This window comes from Chamaea fasciata, unplaced genomic scaffold (genome assembly GCF_029207755.1).
Source record: "Chamaea fasciata isolate MVZ Bird 193981 ecotype frontalis unplaced genomic scaffold, bChaFas1.0.hap1 SCAF_12, whole genome shotgun sequence".
Taxonomy (NCBI): Eukaryota; Metazoa; Chordata; class Aves; order Passeriformes; family Sylviidae; genus Chamaea; species Chamaea fasciata.
In genome coordinates, this window is record NW_027094097.1 from 13,338,499 (window position 1) to 13,358,356 (window position 19,858).

Sequence of the window (19,858 nt, forward strand, 5' to 3'; positions counted from 1 at the left end):
GATTTTAGGCAGTGGCATTATATCTGAGTAAAAAATGGAATCCAAACCTCTGTGTTCACCTGCACCTCGTAATTAATACATTTAATCAATCCATATTGTGTTTCAGTACCTGAAAAAAAAAAAAAAAAAGGCGAATCACAGAATAATAGAATGGTTTGGGTTGGAAGAGCCCTTAAAGATCATTTAATTCAAATCCCCCTGCTGTGGGCAGGGGTGTCACCCACTAGACCAGGATGCTCCAGGCCCCATCCAACTTTGGAAAATGAAAGCCCACAACTGCTCCAACAACAACAACTGCTCTTCCAATGGCTTTAGTGCCACAAACATTTTTTATATTAAAAAAACAAAAAAAAAAACCAAAAAACCCCAGGAAACAACACAGTCTTGGAAGTTGCATCAAAACGCTCTTTACAAAATCAAATGTTGATATAGTGGCAGAACACTATTACAGTATACAGTAGGGATTTGCTGTTCTTGTTTTCATTTCACTTGGGATAGGAATTTATCTATATATATCCATTTATAGACCTATTTATCTGTACATCCCCAGCTGTGCAAGGCTGGGAATGTACAGATAAACAGACAGATACAGACGGATATAGATATAGATACATAGATAGATGGATATGTACGATATAGGTTATATAGATTGTGTAGATAGATACAGATGATATACATATATATTAGATTAAATATAGATTATAGATATATAGATATATAGATATAGATGATAGAGATTGTTACAGATGATATAGATAAAGATAAATATAGACAGCTATAGATGGGCTTTGCCCTCCCCAAAGCTTATAGCCCAGCCCAGCCTGGGAGCAGGAATCCCTTTGTTATCTCCTGGCCAAAAAGCAGAAAAATGGCGGTGTGTCCTCAGTAATGAATGTGGAGTGTGGTTCAGCTGGAGAATTGCTGTGCTGCAATCAGGTTCCCTTTCTGCTCTTCCTGGTGCCATATGCTGCCATAATTAGTGCAGGCAAAAGGTAATGAGAGCACAGGGGAGAGGAGGGAGCTCCATGGGAAGCAGGTTGATCTCTAAAACTCTGCATTATGTCATCCCTGCATAGAGCACAATGCAGTTTTAATCCAGATTTTTAATGGTGCACTTATATTTTGGGAAGTTTTTATTTTGTCTTTCTCTGAGAAGCGCCACTGCTTCCCCAGGTGTGGATATTTGTGCTGTAATTGCTGCACCAGTCTCTCCCAAATACCTGTGAACCTTTTCCCAGGGATAGTGGCTCATGATTTTTCCACCAGCTTTGATGCAATGCCGTTTATAAAATTTAAATTATTTCCATATATCTGCTACTCTATTTTAGTTCTGCGCCACGTGTGTATTTTGATTTGTGTTCTGTTCTGCATCCATAACCTCTCTGTGTCTCTTTGGAGGTCTGTGTTGACAATTTCCAGTCTAAAGGAGTTGTTTTTGCTGCTCTCTTTGCAATACCTGGCTTAGACAAGGCCAGGACACGAACTCAGTGCAAGGAGGTCACAGTCAGAGTGTGTTACGCTCACTTTCCCTTCCCTCTTGTCACACAAGCCCTTGGGAACTGTGAACACAGTTTAAAATTAAAAAAAAAAAAAAACCAAAAACAAAAAACAAAAACCTAAAGCTAGGGCTAAAACAAAAACAAAACAAACAAACAAAAATAAAAATAAAATTAAAACAAAACAAAACAAAACAAGAAAACCCACAAAAAACTCCAAAAACCAACCCCAAAAAACCCCACCAAAACCAACAAACAAACCCACAACAAAATGAAATAAACTCCATGAGTAGCACTAAACTGAACTGCTGCAAAGCAGAATGAGACCAAACTAAAGAGTAATTGGCACAGCAGAGCACAGTTCTGTGCACATCTGATCCATCACTGGGCTCAGGGCTGAAGACACAGGAGGTACATCTAGAGCAGCTCATGTTTAACCACCCCAGAATGGTCTGATTTTAAAAGCTGCTGTGCAATCGACAGATCCCACCGAAGTCAAAAGTGGGAAGTGAATCTTTGCAGCCAAAACTTCTATTTTTATCACGGTTTTTATGGCGGGCCTGTTCTAAACCTTTGCTAGCGGAGTCCTCAAAAGATGGAACAAAGAACAATTATCTTAACTGTGCTGCAGTATGCTCTTACAATAAGTAAAAAATGTGGTGGGAAAGACAAAGTGCTACTTTTACAATATCCTCTGCCAAATCACAGGTTATACAATCCAGGTTTTTATTTGCACAGCCAACAGTGCTTTGTAGAGCAATCAGGGAAGATAATACAATCCATTTTACATTCTCATTACTTCAGAAGTGTTGAATCTTCTGAAATGGTTTCAGGGTTAATTGAGAATTTGCAGTTTTACAATAGACTAGGAATTGTTTAGGCTGCCCTTGTTTCATATTTTCGTGCCTACCTTTGTTGCAAAGCTATAAAAACAACAATAAGAGAAGAGACAAAGGAGTGAAATGAAATACTGATCGGCATTGTTGCCATTGCAGGCACTCATTTTTGTGGGAGATAAAGCTGAGCTATTGATTAATGTTTAAATGGCTATTAAAAGGAAGGACATGTTGGGTTGATGGAACATCTCACTGTGCACTAATGCTGTCCTTTGATTCTTTGCCACGTATTCCCTAAGGGATAATTTCTGCTCCTGGGGGAGCCAGTGGTGAAACTCTGAGTTACTTTTCTGCCAGCATAAACAAGCCAGCTATTTTCCCTCTTCATCTCTTTTTCTGCATAAATTCCAAAAGTTTCTGGTTTCCAAATCTGCTCTTTAACTTCGTTTAACATCACAAGAGCTTGTAAAAATGTGGCATTTCTCCTGGCTGTATGTGCTGCAGTCTTGATGCTCGCTCTGGCTGCCTGAGCACCAGAACGTTCCTGTGCACCACAGCCAGGCTCAGCAGCCCCCAGGAAGTTTTATTTTTCCAAGCCTGAAGCAAAGTTGTGGTAAAAGCAGCGGCCTGGGCAGGGCTGTCTGTCAGAACTTCATTAGAGGCTGGCATTTTATTTCATTTTACCTTTTTTTTTTTCACCCCCACCCCAACAATGTGTTATTTTTGTTTATTCCCTCATACTTGCACTGATAATTTTTTTTTCTTTTTTGCAACATTATCACAGAGGACTTTCAGGTGAATTCACTTTCAGGTGAATGCCACTGTGAGGCACTGCCTTGGCACAGACTCATTAAGTAATAACAGGTTCCATGTCAATTACTAGTAATTTAAATTGTCTGTAAAAGGTTGTATGGAGCTTTATGACCTATAACAATTCACTACAAAAAAGATAAACAGGTTATTAACCCAGGTATTGATTATATGATTGGAGTTTTGGTTTAAAATGTTAGCACATTTAATTGGAGAGGGAATTGGTATCAGTTAATTCAGCTCTGGGTTGTTCTATTGCTTAATGTATTTAACTGAGTATAGAATTGGGCCCTAATTATGAACATTCTTACATTTATTGCTTCAGTCAAGTAGGGAAGTTCCTGGTGTGTTAACTCCACAACCTCTCTAAACGTTTCCAGTTTTGGGGGCTGAATATTTGTGCTGATTAAAGGGGAAAAAAGCCCACCAGCGAATTTCATATTGTTGGGGGATCTTGGAGACAGCATTTCCAAACTCCGACTGAGACAAGGTGGATTTGGTGGAATTTAACCAGCAGAAGGAGGGAGCTCCAGATCCCAGAGTGCAGAATAAATGTGTGCAAACAGGGCTGGGTGGAACCACCTCCCCACAGACCTGCTGAATTCATTGTCTGACTCTCTTTTTGCTGCCATTCCCCACAATTTAGTACATTTCCAGCTCACCCAAAGTGAGTAATGGTAAGAAAAAAAAAAGAAAAAAACCAAAACAAGAGAAACACTCAAAAAGCAAATTAAAAATACAGCTTTCAGTCCAACTGGAGTTTTGAGTCTGGAGAAAGGAGGGCTGTGATAGGATTCATGAGGTCAATGTGGATGCAGAGGTGCACTGGAAGTGCTCTGGCTGTACAGCACAGGTTCTATATAATACCCTAAATATGGATTTCTCTGCTAAACTTTGGGACAAATATATATATATATCTCCAAAGGAATTGACTCAAACCTCTCCCTATATCTCCCTCTGCCAGCTAAGCCTAGCACTGACCTGTCTCTAAGTGGAGGCACAAGCTAAAATTGCATTTTTCAAATATTAAGAGATCCACTGGCGAAAAACCACTGAGCACACAGACAAATTCCTTTGTGCCGTTGTTTTATGTTCAGGTCTGTGACTTGGTAACAACTTCTGCCCTTCCGTTCAGGTATTCAGTGCACAAGGACCCAGCAGGGTGGCTGGAAATCAACCCCACCAACGGCACGGTTGGCACCACGGCGGTGCTGGACAGGGAATCTCCCTTCGTGCACAACAACGTCTACACTGCCCTGTTCCTGGCCATCGACAGTGGTGAGTACCCAGCTGAGGGGAAACCTTTCATTTCCTGCTTGAAATGCTCTGGTCTGAAAGCTTCAGGGGTTAAATTAACCAGGAGCTGCAGCACTTTGTTGCTTTTTATCTTCTTTTCTGTCAGAGTCGGGATTAAATGCACGAGAGACGATCTTTCGTGTTTGGACTCAGATGTTTATTAATTCTTATCTATGGTCCAGCCTCACAAGCCATGAGTTCTAGCTAACAAAGTAAAAAATGGCCCCTATCTCTTTCTTCACAAGGCCTTTTAAGGATAAACTGTCCAATGAAGAAATGACACCTAGATTATTTTTACTTCCAACCCAATAACCAACCACCCATGGCCCCCAGTGCGGATTTTTCTACCCAGTTACAAAATCCCACCCAGACCCATGAAGAAGAAGGTAAAAAAGAAGGACTCAGCCTCTGCCCTAAAACCTCCATCTTGCTTTATATCTATATTACTATATTCTAAACCCTTAAACTCTAAGTTTTGCACCCTGTGATATCACACACTTCTATTCAAACTCCACACCCATAATCCCAGTGCTGTCACTCAATTTTGGAAGCCTTCTCCACGGCCTCAGGTCCAATGCAGTCTTTGCTTGGGGGTCAGTGCCTGTCATCACAGAAAGCCTGAAATTCTCAGTGACCAGGGTTCCAACAGCACTTCTCTGCCTGGCCTCCTGAATGTATCATAGATCATTCTGGAAAACAAGAAGAAAGAGGAATTAACTGAAAACTTCAAATTTATAAGAGTTTTAATTTAGGTTTAATCCTCACTCGTTTATTCCTACACTGATGTCTTAATGCTAGGTGCAATTAGTCTAGAAGCATTCTTAGAAATGTAATAAATCATCCCAATCTGAGTTAATTTTTTCACAATATTTGAGCAGTCAGCGCGCCTGAGGCACTTAAATACCAATAACAGCTCCTCCTTGATATGCTGGATTGTAATCTATTCAAGACAATGACAGTGACAATAAAAACATAACTAAACCCCTTGTTAAATGCAACAATTTTTGCATCTTGTGTGTACTAAAGTTCCTCCTGTCAAATAGAATCCAAATTAAGCTATCGAGGGAAATTCAGTGAGTGACTTTGGAGCAGAGGAAGAAAGAGAAAATCCTGAACGTTCCAAATCTCCCGAGCTGAAGGCACAAAATAAATAAAAGATTTGCCTGTAGTATAACAGCTAATATGCTAACACTTCTTCACAGCTGCAGCTGGTTTAGCTCTGGTGATGAATTGTAAAATGCTCTTTTTAAGAGAGTAATTCTACATTTTTGTAAGCACATGACTCAGGGAACATTTGCAGGGCCTGACAGGGGAAAGAAAATATTGCCTAAAGTACAACAGAAAAAAAAATTCTGCTGAGGTGATGATTTACTTATACATTAATATCCATATTTTGCTTGGGAAATTTCTGGGGGGAAAATGTAGTGCTAAACATATTTCTGTCTTTTGCTTGCTACTGGATTTTTATTCTCTTTTTAAATGCATCTTAAAATCAGGTGCACTGGGAAATGTCATCTCACAATGAAAGTAAAAAATTTGGGATATTACTGAGGGGTTACCCAAAGGACAAAGGTGTGATTTAAAGGTGAAGTCAGATATTGTCAAGGGGAGTAGATGGAGAAAGGAGATGAGTGTTTTTGACTGTGGGAACCAGCCTGAATAATGTGGATTTTGGGGGACACCTTCATGCTGCAGCTTAGGCCTTGCTCATTTATTCTAAGCCCAGGACTTCACTGTTTTTGATTCTCAGAGGTTTTTTTTGTTGTTGTTTTTTGGGGTTTTGGGGTTTTTTTTTCCCATTGTGGAAAAATGAGAGAAGGGAAAGCTGTGAGAGAAAAGGAATCCTGTTCACTTGGGGCTCGGAGGCAGCACCTGACTCCAGCCCCTGTAATTGTGTTTATTTGTGGTTGTGCAGCTCTGTCAGTGCAGGAGTTCATCTTCTGCAGCATTATTGACTCCTGTGCATGCAATGATTACAAACCACACGTGTGCATTTCGGACTGTCATGCTAAGGTGTTACTAATGATCATTCCAGGGCACTGCACTCCTGCCATGTGCAAGGGAGTGGGAATAAACAGCAGAACTTAATTAGCTGATATTAACCTCGTGCCCTTCATCACCTCTGGATTAATTACCAGGCAGCTTGGGGAGCACATTAGACTTAGAGATGGGCTGGAAAGTGGGAAGATTTTCTGCTGGCCTGGATGAATAATTCAATAACTTACAATACTCCTATAGTAATTCAACCAAAAACAACAATAGCTACTGCTATTGCTTTACCAATAAATACAAATAAACAAATTTTATACCAAGAGACAGGGGGAAGTGTGGGAAATGGATTTGTAGAGGATTCTCAAAGCCTGACAGAAGGCTCACACAGTCTTGTGCATCTGTGTGCAAACTCTGAGATAAAGTGTGCTGACTTAGAAATGCCATGGGACAGGACAGACATTGCCGAGAGAGAAATGGACCTAGAAAACAAGTTTCAAATGATGACCTTGCAAATAGACCAGATACTTTGGAGAAATAGAACTATGAAAGATGTGTTGTAGTAGGACCCACAAGGGGTGATTTTAGATGATTGGCTTTAAGGCATTTACAGCATGGTGTGGCAAAAGCTGATAGGCCAAGAAATGCTTATAATGTACTGGAATTAGGAAATAGTTGGCTTCTGATTGTAACAGCATAAATTATCACATCTGTACTGTCTCACCCTTCACACGAGACTGAAAATAAAATAAAAGTTTTTAAAATGACTCTCAGTTACCCCATCTCTAAGTCAAAAAAGAGTATAAACCGACACTCTGTGGCTAAAGCAGCCAAGGAAATTTTAGAGTTGACCTCAACAGGTTGGGGATCTGCCTTGTCCCCTGCAGGGACAGCTGGGACTGACAGTATCCCTGGGAAGTGTTCCCAAACTTGTTTCCAGGCCACTGACAATGTGAACCAGCACAGCTGGGAGACCCACTTTATCCCTCCAACCATCAGAGCTAACGTCCAACTTGAAATATTGCATTAGATGGGAAGCCAGATTATGGGAGAATGGTATGAGATGAATACAGAATTATTTCAGGACTCTAAAAGAAGGTTATTTTAACTTAAATAGGGGGAAAAATCAGATTGAACGTCACTGTCTGCATCTCTTTAGAGCAGCATTGTCCACAGAGTGCAGATCTCTCTCTTCAGGTTAATAAGTGGAGCCTGTCTAATACCAGTGAGGACTTCTCAGTGAGAGGGCAGCCAAAGGCAGGATTAAGAATTGCCAAATGAAAGAGGGTAATAAAGTGAAAATTTAGAGCATTTCCAATAGAGCAAGTCATTTGCTTGGCCTAACAGATTTGTGGTGAAAAGGGGGGAGAGGTAAAAAAGAAATACTTTAGCAGAAATTCATTTTTCAAACGTGTTCAGTGAAGGTTTTTACTTCCTTTGGCCTCTCAGCTTATCTCTGATTCAAATCTGAGCTGTGCTGGCACAGGCACTGGGGGAGTGTGAGCTGCCACAGGCTTTCCTTTCCTTTCCTGGAAACAGAGAGAGCACAGGCAATGCCTAGGGCAGAGCCCAGCAGTGGGAATTGGAGCCCAGAGCAGCTCCCAGCTGAGCAGGCACTGCAAGATCTATGATAATCTTTAACAGAATTTATAGTGAATCACTCTAAAATCATATAAAGCCCTGTACCTTAGACACGTGGTAAAGCATAAACACAAATGTTATCCAGTGTTATAGTATTGGAGTTTACCTGCTCACAGAAAAGTTCTGTTGTCCCATTGTGTTCCATGCTCAGGTCTTTATAAAACGACGTCACGAAATGAATGAAAACTCGAGCGCTGTCCTGTGTGAGGGGTGGAGACAGCTGAAAACAAACTCCACAGTGATCCTTTTTCCATCTCCTTTAGCCGATGTCAGTCGAGAATCTGTCATCAGCTCCAGCAGGCACTGACTCCTTGTCATTACACTTCAGTGCAGGGAGCAAGTGCCAGGGCATTTTATTTTTTTTTATCTGTAAAGTGTTGGATATTTCTGTCACAAGTAAAACCTGGAGCTTTGTGCTTGGTAGCTCTTTGTATAAATCCATCACATCTTTATCTTTTTTTGGGATATCACAAAACTGGTCTTTACCAGTAGGACAGGAACAATGAAAGGGGCGTAGAAAATGGAATCACTTCACTGCAGGAAATAAGTTAGATCTTTATGAGATTCTTTTTTGACCCTTATGATATTATTTCTCAGCATTATCAAATTAACTGCAACTCAGGGTGGTAAAGTATGAATTATGTTATTCCTGATCTAAACAGTTCCTGTATCTTCCCAATCACACTTGAAACAATGTGAAACAGCAAATTTTGATGGAAACAGTGTTAATTCATAATTTTTTGACCTTTTATGGGGGTGCATTACACTTTAAAAAGGACTTTTGGGGAGAAATTTCCTAATTTTCCCAGTACATTTGATTTCAGTAAAAGGTCAACGCAGTGTCTTTAGAATTTGAAAACTTTTTATTAACGACCTGTGTGAACACAGAGTCTCTGGCCTATTAAAGAAGAAATTAAACCCTGGTAGGAAATACCATGCAGCAGAGTTAACACATTAAAGTGCCATGAACTGTGTTTAATCTGAGAATGAGCTGATAATGGGGCAAAGTCAGGTTTATGCAAACTTGGGAAACGTCAGCCGTTTCATTCGATTAACCAAAGTGCCAACAATGGTGATCATTTTATTTCCTGGGTTTAGCACTCTAATCACTGAACCCATGCGGTGTCACAGCGTTATTGGGAGCTTTTTTCACCCATGTGAAACACAGAGGAGAAATCGTTTGGGTTTGAGAAACCCGTGTGGAAATAACAAATGTGCTCTGCGACCACGCTGCGGTGTCACCCTGCAGATTCTATTGTTCACTGGAAATTCGGGATGAGGATCACAAAGCAGAACACCTGGAAGTTTTTCTCATTCATTTCTCATGCTAGAAACTCTTTTTTCCCCCCTGTATTCTGAGAGTTTGAGTCACAATCTGGAAAAAGTAAGGGAGGATGAAACCATGGCTGGAGGTGAAGCTAAAAAAAATACCAGGAAATTGTGTAAAATCTTTAAAAGTAAAATTAGTTTCTCCATTTCCTTTTAGAGGCATGAATAATAATTTATCCCCAGATTTACCTTACTTACGCAACAATCACTCTTTTCTGTGGAATTAATATCCCATTGTGTAGCCTTTTTTTATCTCTTTAAAAACAGAATCTTTGGTTATTTTTGGTTGCCTGACTCCTGGAAAACCCACCTGTGTTGTCCAAGGCTGTCACCTGGTGACAAATAATGACACACTGATCTTGCTGGTTGGGTTAAATGCAAGCTGAAGTTGGATCCCACTTTTCTCATGCCACCCCAGTGGGGTCCCAGCTAAAGCCAGGGAGAAATGTTCTCCCAGAGAGAGAGTCTGCTCCAAGCATTCCACCTTCTCTCCCTGCCATTCCTATCACCACAGAGCTGCTGAGACTAAAATTGGGAATAAAAGAACTTCTGCTGCATTCAACAAAGAGAATGAACGCCATGAAATGTCACTTTAGTTGAGAGTTTTGGGTTTGCCTGGAGCTACACTGGCCAGCTGAAGAAAAAACAACTTGGACCTTGCTTCTCTGACTGGGGCCAGTGGCACTTGTGAGCTTTGGCACTGTTTCAGTTCTCCTGAGCAAAATGAAGAAATAGTCAATCAGGTTTTCACTTTTTCCCGTGTTTCCAAGGAGCAGCTGAACCCAAGCAATCCTGATCCCATTTATTGCCCAGGTCTTGGCCCTGCTAATCACAGAAAGGAAACTTACTGTTCTGTGCTCTGTGTGATGAGCAGGAGCACACAACACCCAGAGAAAGCTGGAGTAACAGAGATGTGTGGCAGTTTGCAATTAGGACTTCTCCTTACATGTATCTAACCTGCCTTCTCACTCCATGATGTATGTAATTAAATTACCACAGATTGATTCCACCTCAAACACGCTATTTTTGAAGAAATCAGGCAATTAGTTACCATGGCAACCCAATTAAGCCAGTTTTATACCCCTTATCTTAATTGCTGTATTAATTGAGAAGAGAAAATAAATTGAAGACTCATCCTTTTCGTGCCATTTTAGATTTCAGTAAAATATGAATTGCACACAAAATATTGTTTTAATTTGTCATCATGGACTCATGATTAGAAAAAGAAATTAGAATGCTGAAAACAGTATTTAAGACGGATGGCATATGTCAGTAGCAATTTGATATGCTGAAAGAGCTGTGCTCTTTTGAAATGTAATTACTCAAAAACAGGAGCTGCATACATTATCTGAGGGGATGAATGAAGGGTTGTAACTTTGGGGAGATTATTTATTTTATATATTTTACAAAGCATCTATGTGTTCATGCAGATGAAAAACGCACAGGAAATTTGGATTCTTGAGGAATTAGGGACAAAATGTCAGCATATGGCTTTGAGGAGAGCAGTTCTGCGAGCAGAACACCCGGATTTTGGTGTCTTCCCCCTCTGCTGGTTCCATTTGCTTTGGCTGAACCGCTGATGGAGTTCACCCTGAACATGGAATGTGGTAGAGTAGAGCTGCCTGCACGGGATCCCTGCCTGCGGGGAGGGCACTGCTGCCAAAGCTGCACACACAGATTTGCTGAGCAGAAAAACAGCATATGGAGGGGAGAAAAAAAAACCAGTGTGAGGGATGAGACAGAAATTTGTGTTTAGATTCTCAGAGCAGCATCATTAGAAAGCATGAAAAGCACTGTTCTCGGAGTCCTTGTTTGAAGAGCAGGGTGTGAGTCGTGTGACTTTAATAATTCTGATATTATTCTGAGCAGCTTTTCATTAAGATTCAAGCATTAAAAGTATACAAAGTATCTTTTTCTAGAACATTGCTTTTCACAGTAATTTTTTCGACTGGAGGTAGAAACATGGTCATTTATGCTGGCAGCACTAAAATCCACTTTAAAGTCCACATTTCCTGGTAACAGCCCCTTGCACTGGAGGCTCAGTTCACCACCAAGTTTTCACTTTATCTCAGTATAAGGTTATCCATCCTTCAGCCTCTGTTCCAGCAGCTGGTACACAAACCAGTGACGCTGTTTCACTCCTGTGATTGCCATGGTGTATTCCCAGATGTGTCACTTCTGGGAGTTTGGAATTCTCTCTGTCCTCAATGGCTCCAAGGACACCCGAATATTTAAAGTGTTCATCCTCAGGAGGGATGGCCAGTTCTGGTCAGTGGCAAATGGGATGAGAGCCCTTTGGAAAAGCTTCTCTTGAGGATTGTTGGACCCCTTATATCTTGCTTTGCTCTTTAATTCTGCTTTCAGCCATAAGGTTTGACAATCCAAATGAGAAGTTTCACTTCACAATTAAAATTTTCTATGGGTGACTTTCCTTTCCAAATCAAAGGCATCTGGAGATCGTGGGATTCTGAATTATTTCAAGAGCATAATACCATCAAATTTATGAAAGTCATATATTCCCAATGGATGAGTTGCGGCCGTTTTTCCTTGATTCATTTCTTGTTACATTTTTATGACGTGTGTTAACAAGCTCCAGTTTATGACCCTGACATTTGCTTGTTTCTCTTTTGGAGGTCTTCATAAACCAACAAAAGATTTTATTTTTTTTTTTTAATCAGTACAAATAAACCAAGCAGAGAATAAGTCATTGAAATGGACAGAAACAATTTCCTTTCTCTCTTTTACTTTGTGTGTAATATTTGCCCAGCCCCTGAACCATACAAAGACTGAAACATTTGCATGGCAGGGGAAACGCAGCCGTATCTGTGCGTGACAAAATAGCAGGACATCCATAATGCTGTTGGCTTCTTCTTTTCAAAAGGCAGATTTTAATATTACTGACTTCAGAGAAAGATAAGAAGGGCAGTGCAGAAGACATTATCAGTCCAGTGTGGAAATAATGCATTCAAAATTAAAGACAGCAGTTTAATTAAGTGCATGAAAGGCTGGCTTTTATGATCATATTTCAAATACTAGAATGTCTTTTCATCCATTCTGCCGTATGACTTTACTTAATAATATATCAAGAACAAAAAAACGTATTGGAGTCTTTCTGTAAATTCAATTAGTCCAATAAAAAGTGAAAAATAGTTTCTTTTTCATTAAAAAGAACTCAACCCTAACCCTTCCGATGACAAAGTGCGAGATGAGAAGGGAGGGCAAGGCTGGAGAAGGATGAACATCCTGCCTTTGTGATGCATTTCTGCGTGCAGGGAACAGATGAAGTGTCACCATTAGTAACATTTGTTATTGAGAGGACTAATTGCGTTCTGCTGCAGGCGGCACTTTATCAGACCCAGACCACGGGGCGTTTGCTTCTCCCAGCCCAGCAATAACTGCGTTTCTTCAAATATGCTGTGGATAACTTTCAAAAGCCCGGGTTGTTGGGCTGCTGTGGGCAGGGTGATTATGCCGAAGGGAACCTCTCGCAGGGCTGAGCTCTGAGTGAGTGCTGTGACACCTCGCCCCGGTGCTGCGTAGGTTAAGTGCAGCCTCTCGAATCCATTCGGAAAGGGTTTAAGCTCAGGGAAGTGCAGGGATGCAAGTTCCTTAGAAAAAAAAAAAAAAAAGGAATAAACGACCCAGGAGCGCAGCTTTTCAGACGAGACCTCGTTAATGCCGGCCACAATAAAGGGCAAAACGTGCATTCGGAACACTTTGAGATGGTTTTACCGGGGTTCAGAGGGAGCTGAAAGGAGCTGCTGTGCTGGAGGCTGGAGGCAGTGGTGGCTGCTCAGCCATGGCATACGTCTGCAGTGACGAGGAGCTATTACCTCCTGTCAGCTCCTGGGTGACCCCTGTGAAATGAGGTGCTGGTCCAGCCCCGCTCCCCCCGGCAAACTCTGCCTTCCCCCGGTGCCACCGGGGCTGGTTTGTCACTCACAGCCCCGGCACAGAGCTTGTAGTGGTGAATAAACAACACCCTCACCTCTGCAGCTGGCTCTGGGGTCAGGGCTGAGGCGGGCTGGCAAATCATTGCAGGTTTGAAAGCGCTGCCAGCACTGGGTAAATAAATAAATTACCCATCTCATCTCCCTGAGCTGCCCCTGACAGGTTTCGCTTCTGCTGACAGAACCGCTCGTGGCCCTCGGGGTTGTTAGGAATGATCTGGTGCTGTTCTGCTCCTGGGCACCCACCACACAACCTGATTCCTCTCTGCTGACACTTTTCCTCTCGCTTGTCTTATTCTTGGTTCTTTTAATCCTGTGCTATCCATCTGGGGGATGGTTCCCAGTATGTTTCTCTCTGTGTGTGCTGATGAACAGATTCTGTTCCAGATATCTATTCATGTCCTACTCTCATTTTAACTTCAAAATATTCCTCTCCCAGAGGTTTCCTTTAGAATAATTTTCCATGCTGTAGAGAATCAGACAGGCTTCATTCCGAAAATCAGCAATGAATTTACAGGAGTGACTCATCAGGTATTTTAAGCAATAATTTCCATATAAAAGAGGTAAGAACAATAAAAATTATTTCCTTTTGCAAGCCTGCAGGTGCAAATAGGAGCGAGAGTTTATGGAAATGTGATTTAATAAAGAGATGTTTGTTTTTTTTTTCCCCTAGGTAACCCTCCTGCTACAGGTACAGGGACTTTGCACATCACCTTGGAGGATGTCAATGACAACGTCCCATCCCTTTACCCAACGCTGGCAAAAGTCTGTGACGATGCAAAAGATCTCAGGGTAGTGGTTCTAGGAGCATCAGACAAAGACCTCCATCCCAACACAGATCCTTTCAAATTTGAGCTCAGCAAGCAATCCGGCCCAGAAAAGTTGTGGAGAATCAACAGGCTGAACAGTAAGGCTGTAACTTTGATTATTGTGTGTTTATTCATCCCACTCCTCCATCCCAGCATACTCCCCCTGAGGCACTGGGGGAATTTAGGAGGGGTTTTTGCATGAAGGGTTTGTAGGATGGACCCACTGCTGCTGCTTCACCCTGTGCTGGGTCTGCCTGTGGAACACAGCAGCTCTGAAACTGGAAATTCTTCTCTTGTTATGTTGGCTGAACTTTCTTCTTTCAGTTTTGCGTTAATGAGGGGCTACTAATGACTGCTAATTTTGTGAAGATTACTGTGTCTCATGGCACACAATTTGTTTGCACGAGGTGCACAAGGCTTTGCTATGAAAGTTTTGCATTGGCCTCACCAACGTAATTGAAAAACATCCCAATTTTAAGTATTTAAACTTTTTACAAAGAAATACCCCAATGCACAGGGACCTTACACAATTGCTAAGAGGATCATGAGATTGCAGAAGGTTTGAGTGTTGAACTGTGGGAACAAAGCACAACATTTCTTCTTATTGTAGATTGTTCCTCTTTCTTTTCTGGAATGTATTATTGTTGTCTGCCACTCTCCAATCTTTTAGTTCATGTCATAGTCTTAGAAGAAACTCGAGGTGGTTGTGATGGCTGTACCTGCCTGCAGGACAAAGAGGAGGGGATGTTTTCTTGGCTATTCTCCAAACATTCTCCAAACACTTGGTTAATTCTCTCCTCGTGCTTTGCAGATACCCATGCCCAGGTCATCCTGCTTCAGAACCTGAAAAAGGCCAATTACAACATCCCCATCTCAGTGACAGATTCTGGAAAACCTCCTCTGACCAACACCACAGAACTGAGATTACAAGTGTGTACCTGCAAGAAATCCAAAATGGACTGCAGTGCAAGTGATGCTCTCCACATCAGCCTGACCCTAATCCTCCTTTCACTCCTCAGTTTATTTTGTAAGTCTTGTGCTGAGCTGTAAGTAGTGAAGTGTTGTTTATCTGCTCATTTGTGCTCTGCATCAGAAAACCCTCCAAGGGAAAAGTTACGTTCATACACTGATTCCATAGTGCTGCAATTTTGGGTTCTTTTTCCATGAGGGAATAGCTGTGAGAAGGGTGGGGGGAGGGGGTTTTTCATAGTCAAAAAAATTAGCAATGAATGGCTGACTGTCAAATTAAGAAATAGAAGCAATAATTTTGAGAGGAATCAAAGGGAATCAGAGCTAACATATGATAAACTGAGAAGTACCAGCTGTAGTAGCAGATTTGTGCAACGCTTGCTTTCATCTCTCCCCACTTGAATTCAATTCAAACCCAGAGAGGGGAGATTAAAGGTGTTCATGTAACAATGGCTGTTCTGGGTCACCAGGAAAACGAGGACTGTCTGCTTCAATCTATTCCTCCACATAAAATGTGCAAGTGACTGGAACATGGGGAACTCAATTGAGATTCTGGGCTTAGAACCACCCAGAGCTGATAATCAAATGGCCAGTCTGGGTTGGAGGGCAGAGAGAACTGACAGGTAAAAGAAATTTCGGCTGTTTCTGAGAAAGGAATTGTGTAAATCTCATTTGGAAAGCTAACTTGAATTGGAAGTGGGGAAAAAAAATCCCAGAATGACTGAAAAGTAGGAACTCAAAGCCATGGAATCCATAATTTAAACTGGGTGTGTGTGTCCCTGGCTAGCCCTGTGACAGCTGCCAGCAACAATTTTGATGCAGTGCTAGTTTTGAATGTCTATCTGTTTCAAAGGAATACCTACAACTATGATAGGAAATCTGTTATTTACGGACTGTTACCTTCATCTTCTATTAACAGAATACATTATATGGTGATTTAAAACCTGAGCCATGGTGAAAGGCCTTGCATTCTCCCTGAGGGAAAATCTGCCACGAGGCAGGGGAGAGGTCAAGGCAGAGATCCTTTACACATCTGAGGCTTGGTGTGTGCCTGATTACACATCCTGTCCATGTTCTCTTCTCCTTTTATCCCAAAAGGTTGGCATGAAAGTGGCTGTGAGCTGGCTGGTACCGGCTAATGTTTGTGATGCTCTTTGAAGATGAAAAGGACTATATAAATGCTAAGTGCAAATTCCTGTTCTTAGTCTCAATCAGGGACATCTAAAGTGTCTGCTTTGGCTTTGGTTCAGCTGGTCTGGGTTCAGTCTCCTGGAACCAAATGCAAACTTCAGCTGTTAGGAGTAATAAGTTAAAAATATTTGACAGGGTGTGACACTACTGCAGCAGTGATATAAATATGCAGCCCATTGATTCAAATACATTCTTGTTGCCACTTCATAAATGTTGCTGCTGCTACACTAGGCGTGACTTTCACTGCTGGAATTACTTTCTTATCTGATGTGATTTGCATTTGAACTTTATTTACATTAATGCATCTGCTCAGAATACAATGAGGTAGAGAAAAGCATTTTGCTTTGGAAAGTTATTTTCATGTTGGTTCTTTACAGCCCCCACCAAGAAGTCTGATTGATTTCCTTAGGTTGAATTATAGAGCCAGTTTTCAGTATTGAAAAGCATTTTTTTTTTTGCGTTGCCCTCCTTGCCTAAAGGTCTTGTCCAGCTCAGCTGTGGGTGGAAAACACCCCAAGGGTATCCCAAGGTTATTCCATGGCTGTCATTCCATCTCTGGATGCCTTGGGAAGGCTGAGCTGGAACAGAGACCGGACAGAGCCAGAGAATAAAGTAGAGATTTATTGAAAGGCCTTTAGGGTACACCTTGGGTAGGACAAGAGCCTGGCCAGGGCTATACCCAAGATGGACCCAAAATGGGCACAAAATGGACAAACGGTCACGAGCTCTCACACTTTTATCAGTTTGGGTCCATTTGCATATTGGGGTTTAATTGTGCAATTACAGCTGCAGGTTGTGAGGTCCCATCCTTCTTGTTCCTCCCTCCAGCCCACCCTTGTTGGTGCTTTTGGGCCTGAAAGTTGTCCTTGGTGTGCAGCAGGAAAAGGATTTGTTTTGTGTCCCTGCTCTGTGCAGAGCTGAGTGACACTGAATGTGAGCTCAGAACTGCACCCCTGGGCAGCACAGAATCTGGAAAACCTGAAACCTCAAACTTAAGGCATCACTGGAACTGTTACCCAACCAGTGCATTCAAAGCCAGCAATCGCCACAACTCCCCCGGGGATTTCCCTCAGGTGTGAGCAACTGCAGGGAGACAGAAGAGAATGAGGCTGGGAGCCAGTTAAAATAATGTGGTTCTGTGTTTGAACTCCTCTGAAATGTGCTGCTATCATCCCGTTCCCAATTCATTCTCACACACAGATTTTTTATAACTGTGATTAGCTCCATTGCAATGTTTTGTATAGTCCAAATATTTATCAGAGTAATCAAAGATTATGATGCCATAAAAATGAAGAGAACTTTAGTGCTTATTGAGCAGATGAAACGTCCCATTTCTAGTAGCAAGTTATGGGTTTAATTTTAGCAAAAGCCCTTACGTGGCTCACTCTGCTCCCAGTGTTTGTGTTTTATGAGGCTCTTGTTCCTGGGAGGTAAATCCTTCAGTCAAATGAACTTTGTTACTCATGCCAAAGTATTTCTTTTTGTATTTGACATCTGGTGTGAGGATAGATAGCCCTCTGAAAGAGCTGCTCGTGTTAAAAGAGCCCTGCATGAATATCTTTCCTACAGAAAACATCTTGGTATTATCATTTAAATGGGGCAATTATTATCTATACTTAGAATATGTGCCTCCCTCGTAAATCATGAAAGAAGTCAGATGTGGCAGATTTCTGAAGTGTCTGAGCACACAAGTGAGGAGCCTGATTAAAACTGAAATGGATGCAAAACCCAGCAGTTCCTCCCATTCTGGAGATACCCTACTGTGCTCACTGCACTGAGGGATAATGGGATACAGACTGCAGAACTGCCCAGAGGCCCCTGGGAAGGTAGATAGAGTTGGAACAAGAAAAATTTAGGAGTTCCTGGCAGCCAGAAATAGGAAATATATAAGATGCCCAAAATATATGGGCAGATTTGCACAACAAAACAATGAGGTGGAATTAAAAGATGATGAACACAAAGTTGATTGGAAAAAGGAGCATCTTTGTGTATTTCGTATTAAACCTAATTACCATGGGGATTTACTGAGGTCAGGCTGGAATGATGGAGAGTGGACAGGCAGAGGGGTTTCCAAAGTTACAACAGGTAATGGTGACAAATATTGGGAAGAATGTTGTCACTTGTCATTACAGCAAGACCCCATGGTTGAGACTTCGTGTTTGGTGGCTTTTTGTCCTCTGTCAGCTTTTCCTTGCCATTACTGGAGATAAGGCAGGGCCAAATGTTCAGATATAATTCAGAATTTAGTTGTTCAGATTGAGAGGGAAAATAAGAAAAAAATCTGGGTTCCTGGTCAGGGAGGGGAGCTACAGCAATCAGTTCCTTGAGGAATAGAGCAAGGGGGGGGAAAGGGAAAATCTGTCAGGAGCATGTCTGGTGCTGGTCTGAGATTGTCCATGATGCCCCAGAGTGCTGCATGGCCTCAGCCACCTCGTGTTTCAGAGTGACACAGCTAAACCAGCTCTGCTCAGAATTCCTGTAAGAAAGGAATGCCAAAACAGCAAAACACCACCAGAATTATAAACAGGTTCCCTCTGGAAGGCATCTCGACGTTTTCAGTGAGAGAGCAGCTACAACATCCCACAAGGGTGAGGGATGGAGATAGAGGCAAAGCAAAACAAGCAAAAAACAAATTTGTGCATATTGCCATGACAAAGTCAGCAACAAAATCTCCCCCAGGCCCTGTGGGAGACTGAGAAAGAACCACTCTGGCTGGCAGAAATTAGCTTTAGATCTATTACAAATTATTTATATTATTATTAGTATTTAAAGGGGTATTTGAATTCTGGGCTTTTGATTTTATAATAACTATTTCACTTAATTGCATAATCATAGAATGGTAATTGCATTTCATATCTTCTTTTATATTCCACCAACATAAAAGACCACGTTAGATTCAAACGTGTGGAATGAAGGGAATAAAAGAGCAACCAAAGGCACAATAGTCATGTCACAATAGTCGCATATTTTACTTAAATTTCCTTGCTATAAAAAGACTGGGGTTTGAACACTTCATGTTGAAAAAACCATTTTTTAATATATTTTTTGACTATTAACCATGGATAAGAAGATTTTTTTGTTCACCTGGCCAGTGGACTACAAAGCTGTAAGTTGACTTGAGCTGAAATAAGTAAAATGTTCCATTATTCTGAACAGAAAGTGAGGTGCCAGATGAAGGGGGAAATGCTGCCTCAAAGAAATTAAATAAGCTGGAGGTCTCTACATTGCAATTAATTTGTTAAAGTCACAGTGAAAGGCCTCAGGTGTCTTTGAAAAACAAGAGACTCGCACAGATGTCTGTGCTGCAATTGCAAAGAAGCCTCAGAGATACCCCTGAATTTAATTTCCTAGTAATTTCCACAAACTTTTCCTATTTAGTGCTGGCTGTGCCTCACTATATTGCTTTTTTTTTTTCTGATTTGAGGAATGCAGCTACAGGGCCAAGAGAGAAAATACAGGTATGATGTATTTATTTTTAAACCACTACCAGAAAAAAAAAAAAAAAGGCAACCAAAAACAACCCAGAAAACAAAACAAAAGGA

General features: G+C 41.4%; 1 protein-coding gene across 2 annotated transcripts in view; it reads left to right on the forward strand.

The window, feature by feature from the left end:
* The window catches only part of CDH13 (cadherin 13), a 442,394-nt gene that overhangs the window by 407,658 nt on the left and 14,878 nt on the right, over nucleotides 1-19,858 (forward strand). The window contains exons 11-13 of one of the 2 annotated variants that reach the window (XM_066194692.1): nucleotides 4,278-4,420; nucleotides 14,021-14,254; nucleotides 14,968-15,221. In XM_066194692.1, coding sequence (XP_066050789.1) covers nucleotides 4,278-4,420; nucleotides 14,021-14,254; nucleotides 14,968-15,206 — 616 coding nt within the window. In that variant the 3' untranslated portion in view covers nucleotides 15,207-15,221. Of the gene's footprint in view, nucleotides 1-4,277; nucleotides 4,421-14,020; nucleotides 14,255-14,967; nucleotides 15,222-19,858 lie in introns of those variants that run through there. The other variant, XM_066194693.1, reaches the window with a different exon arrangement.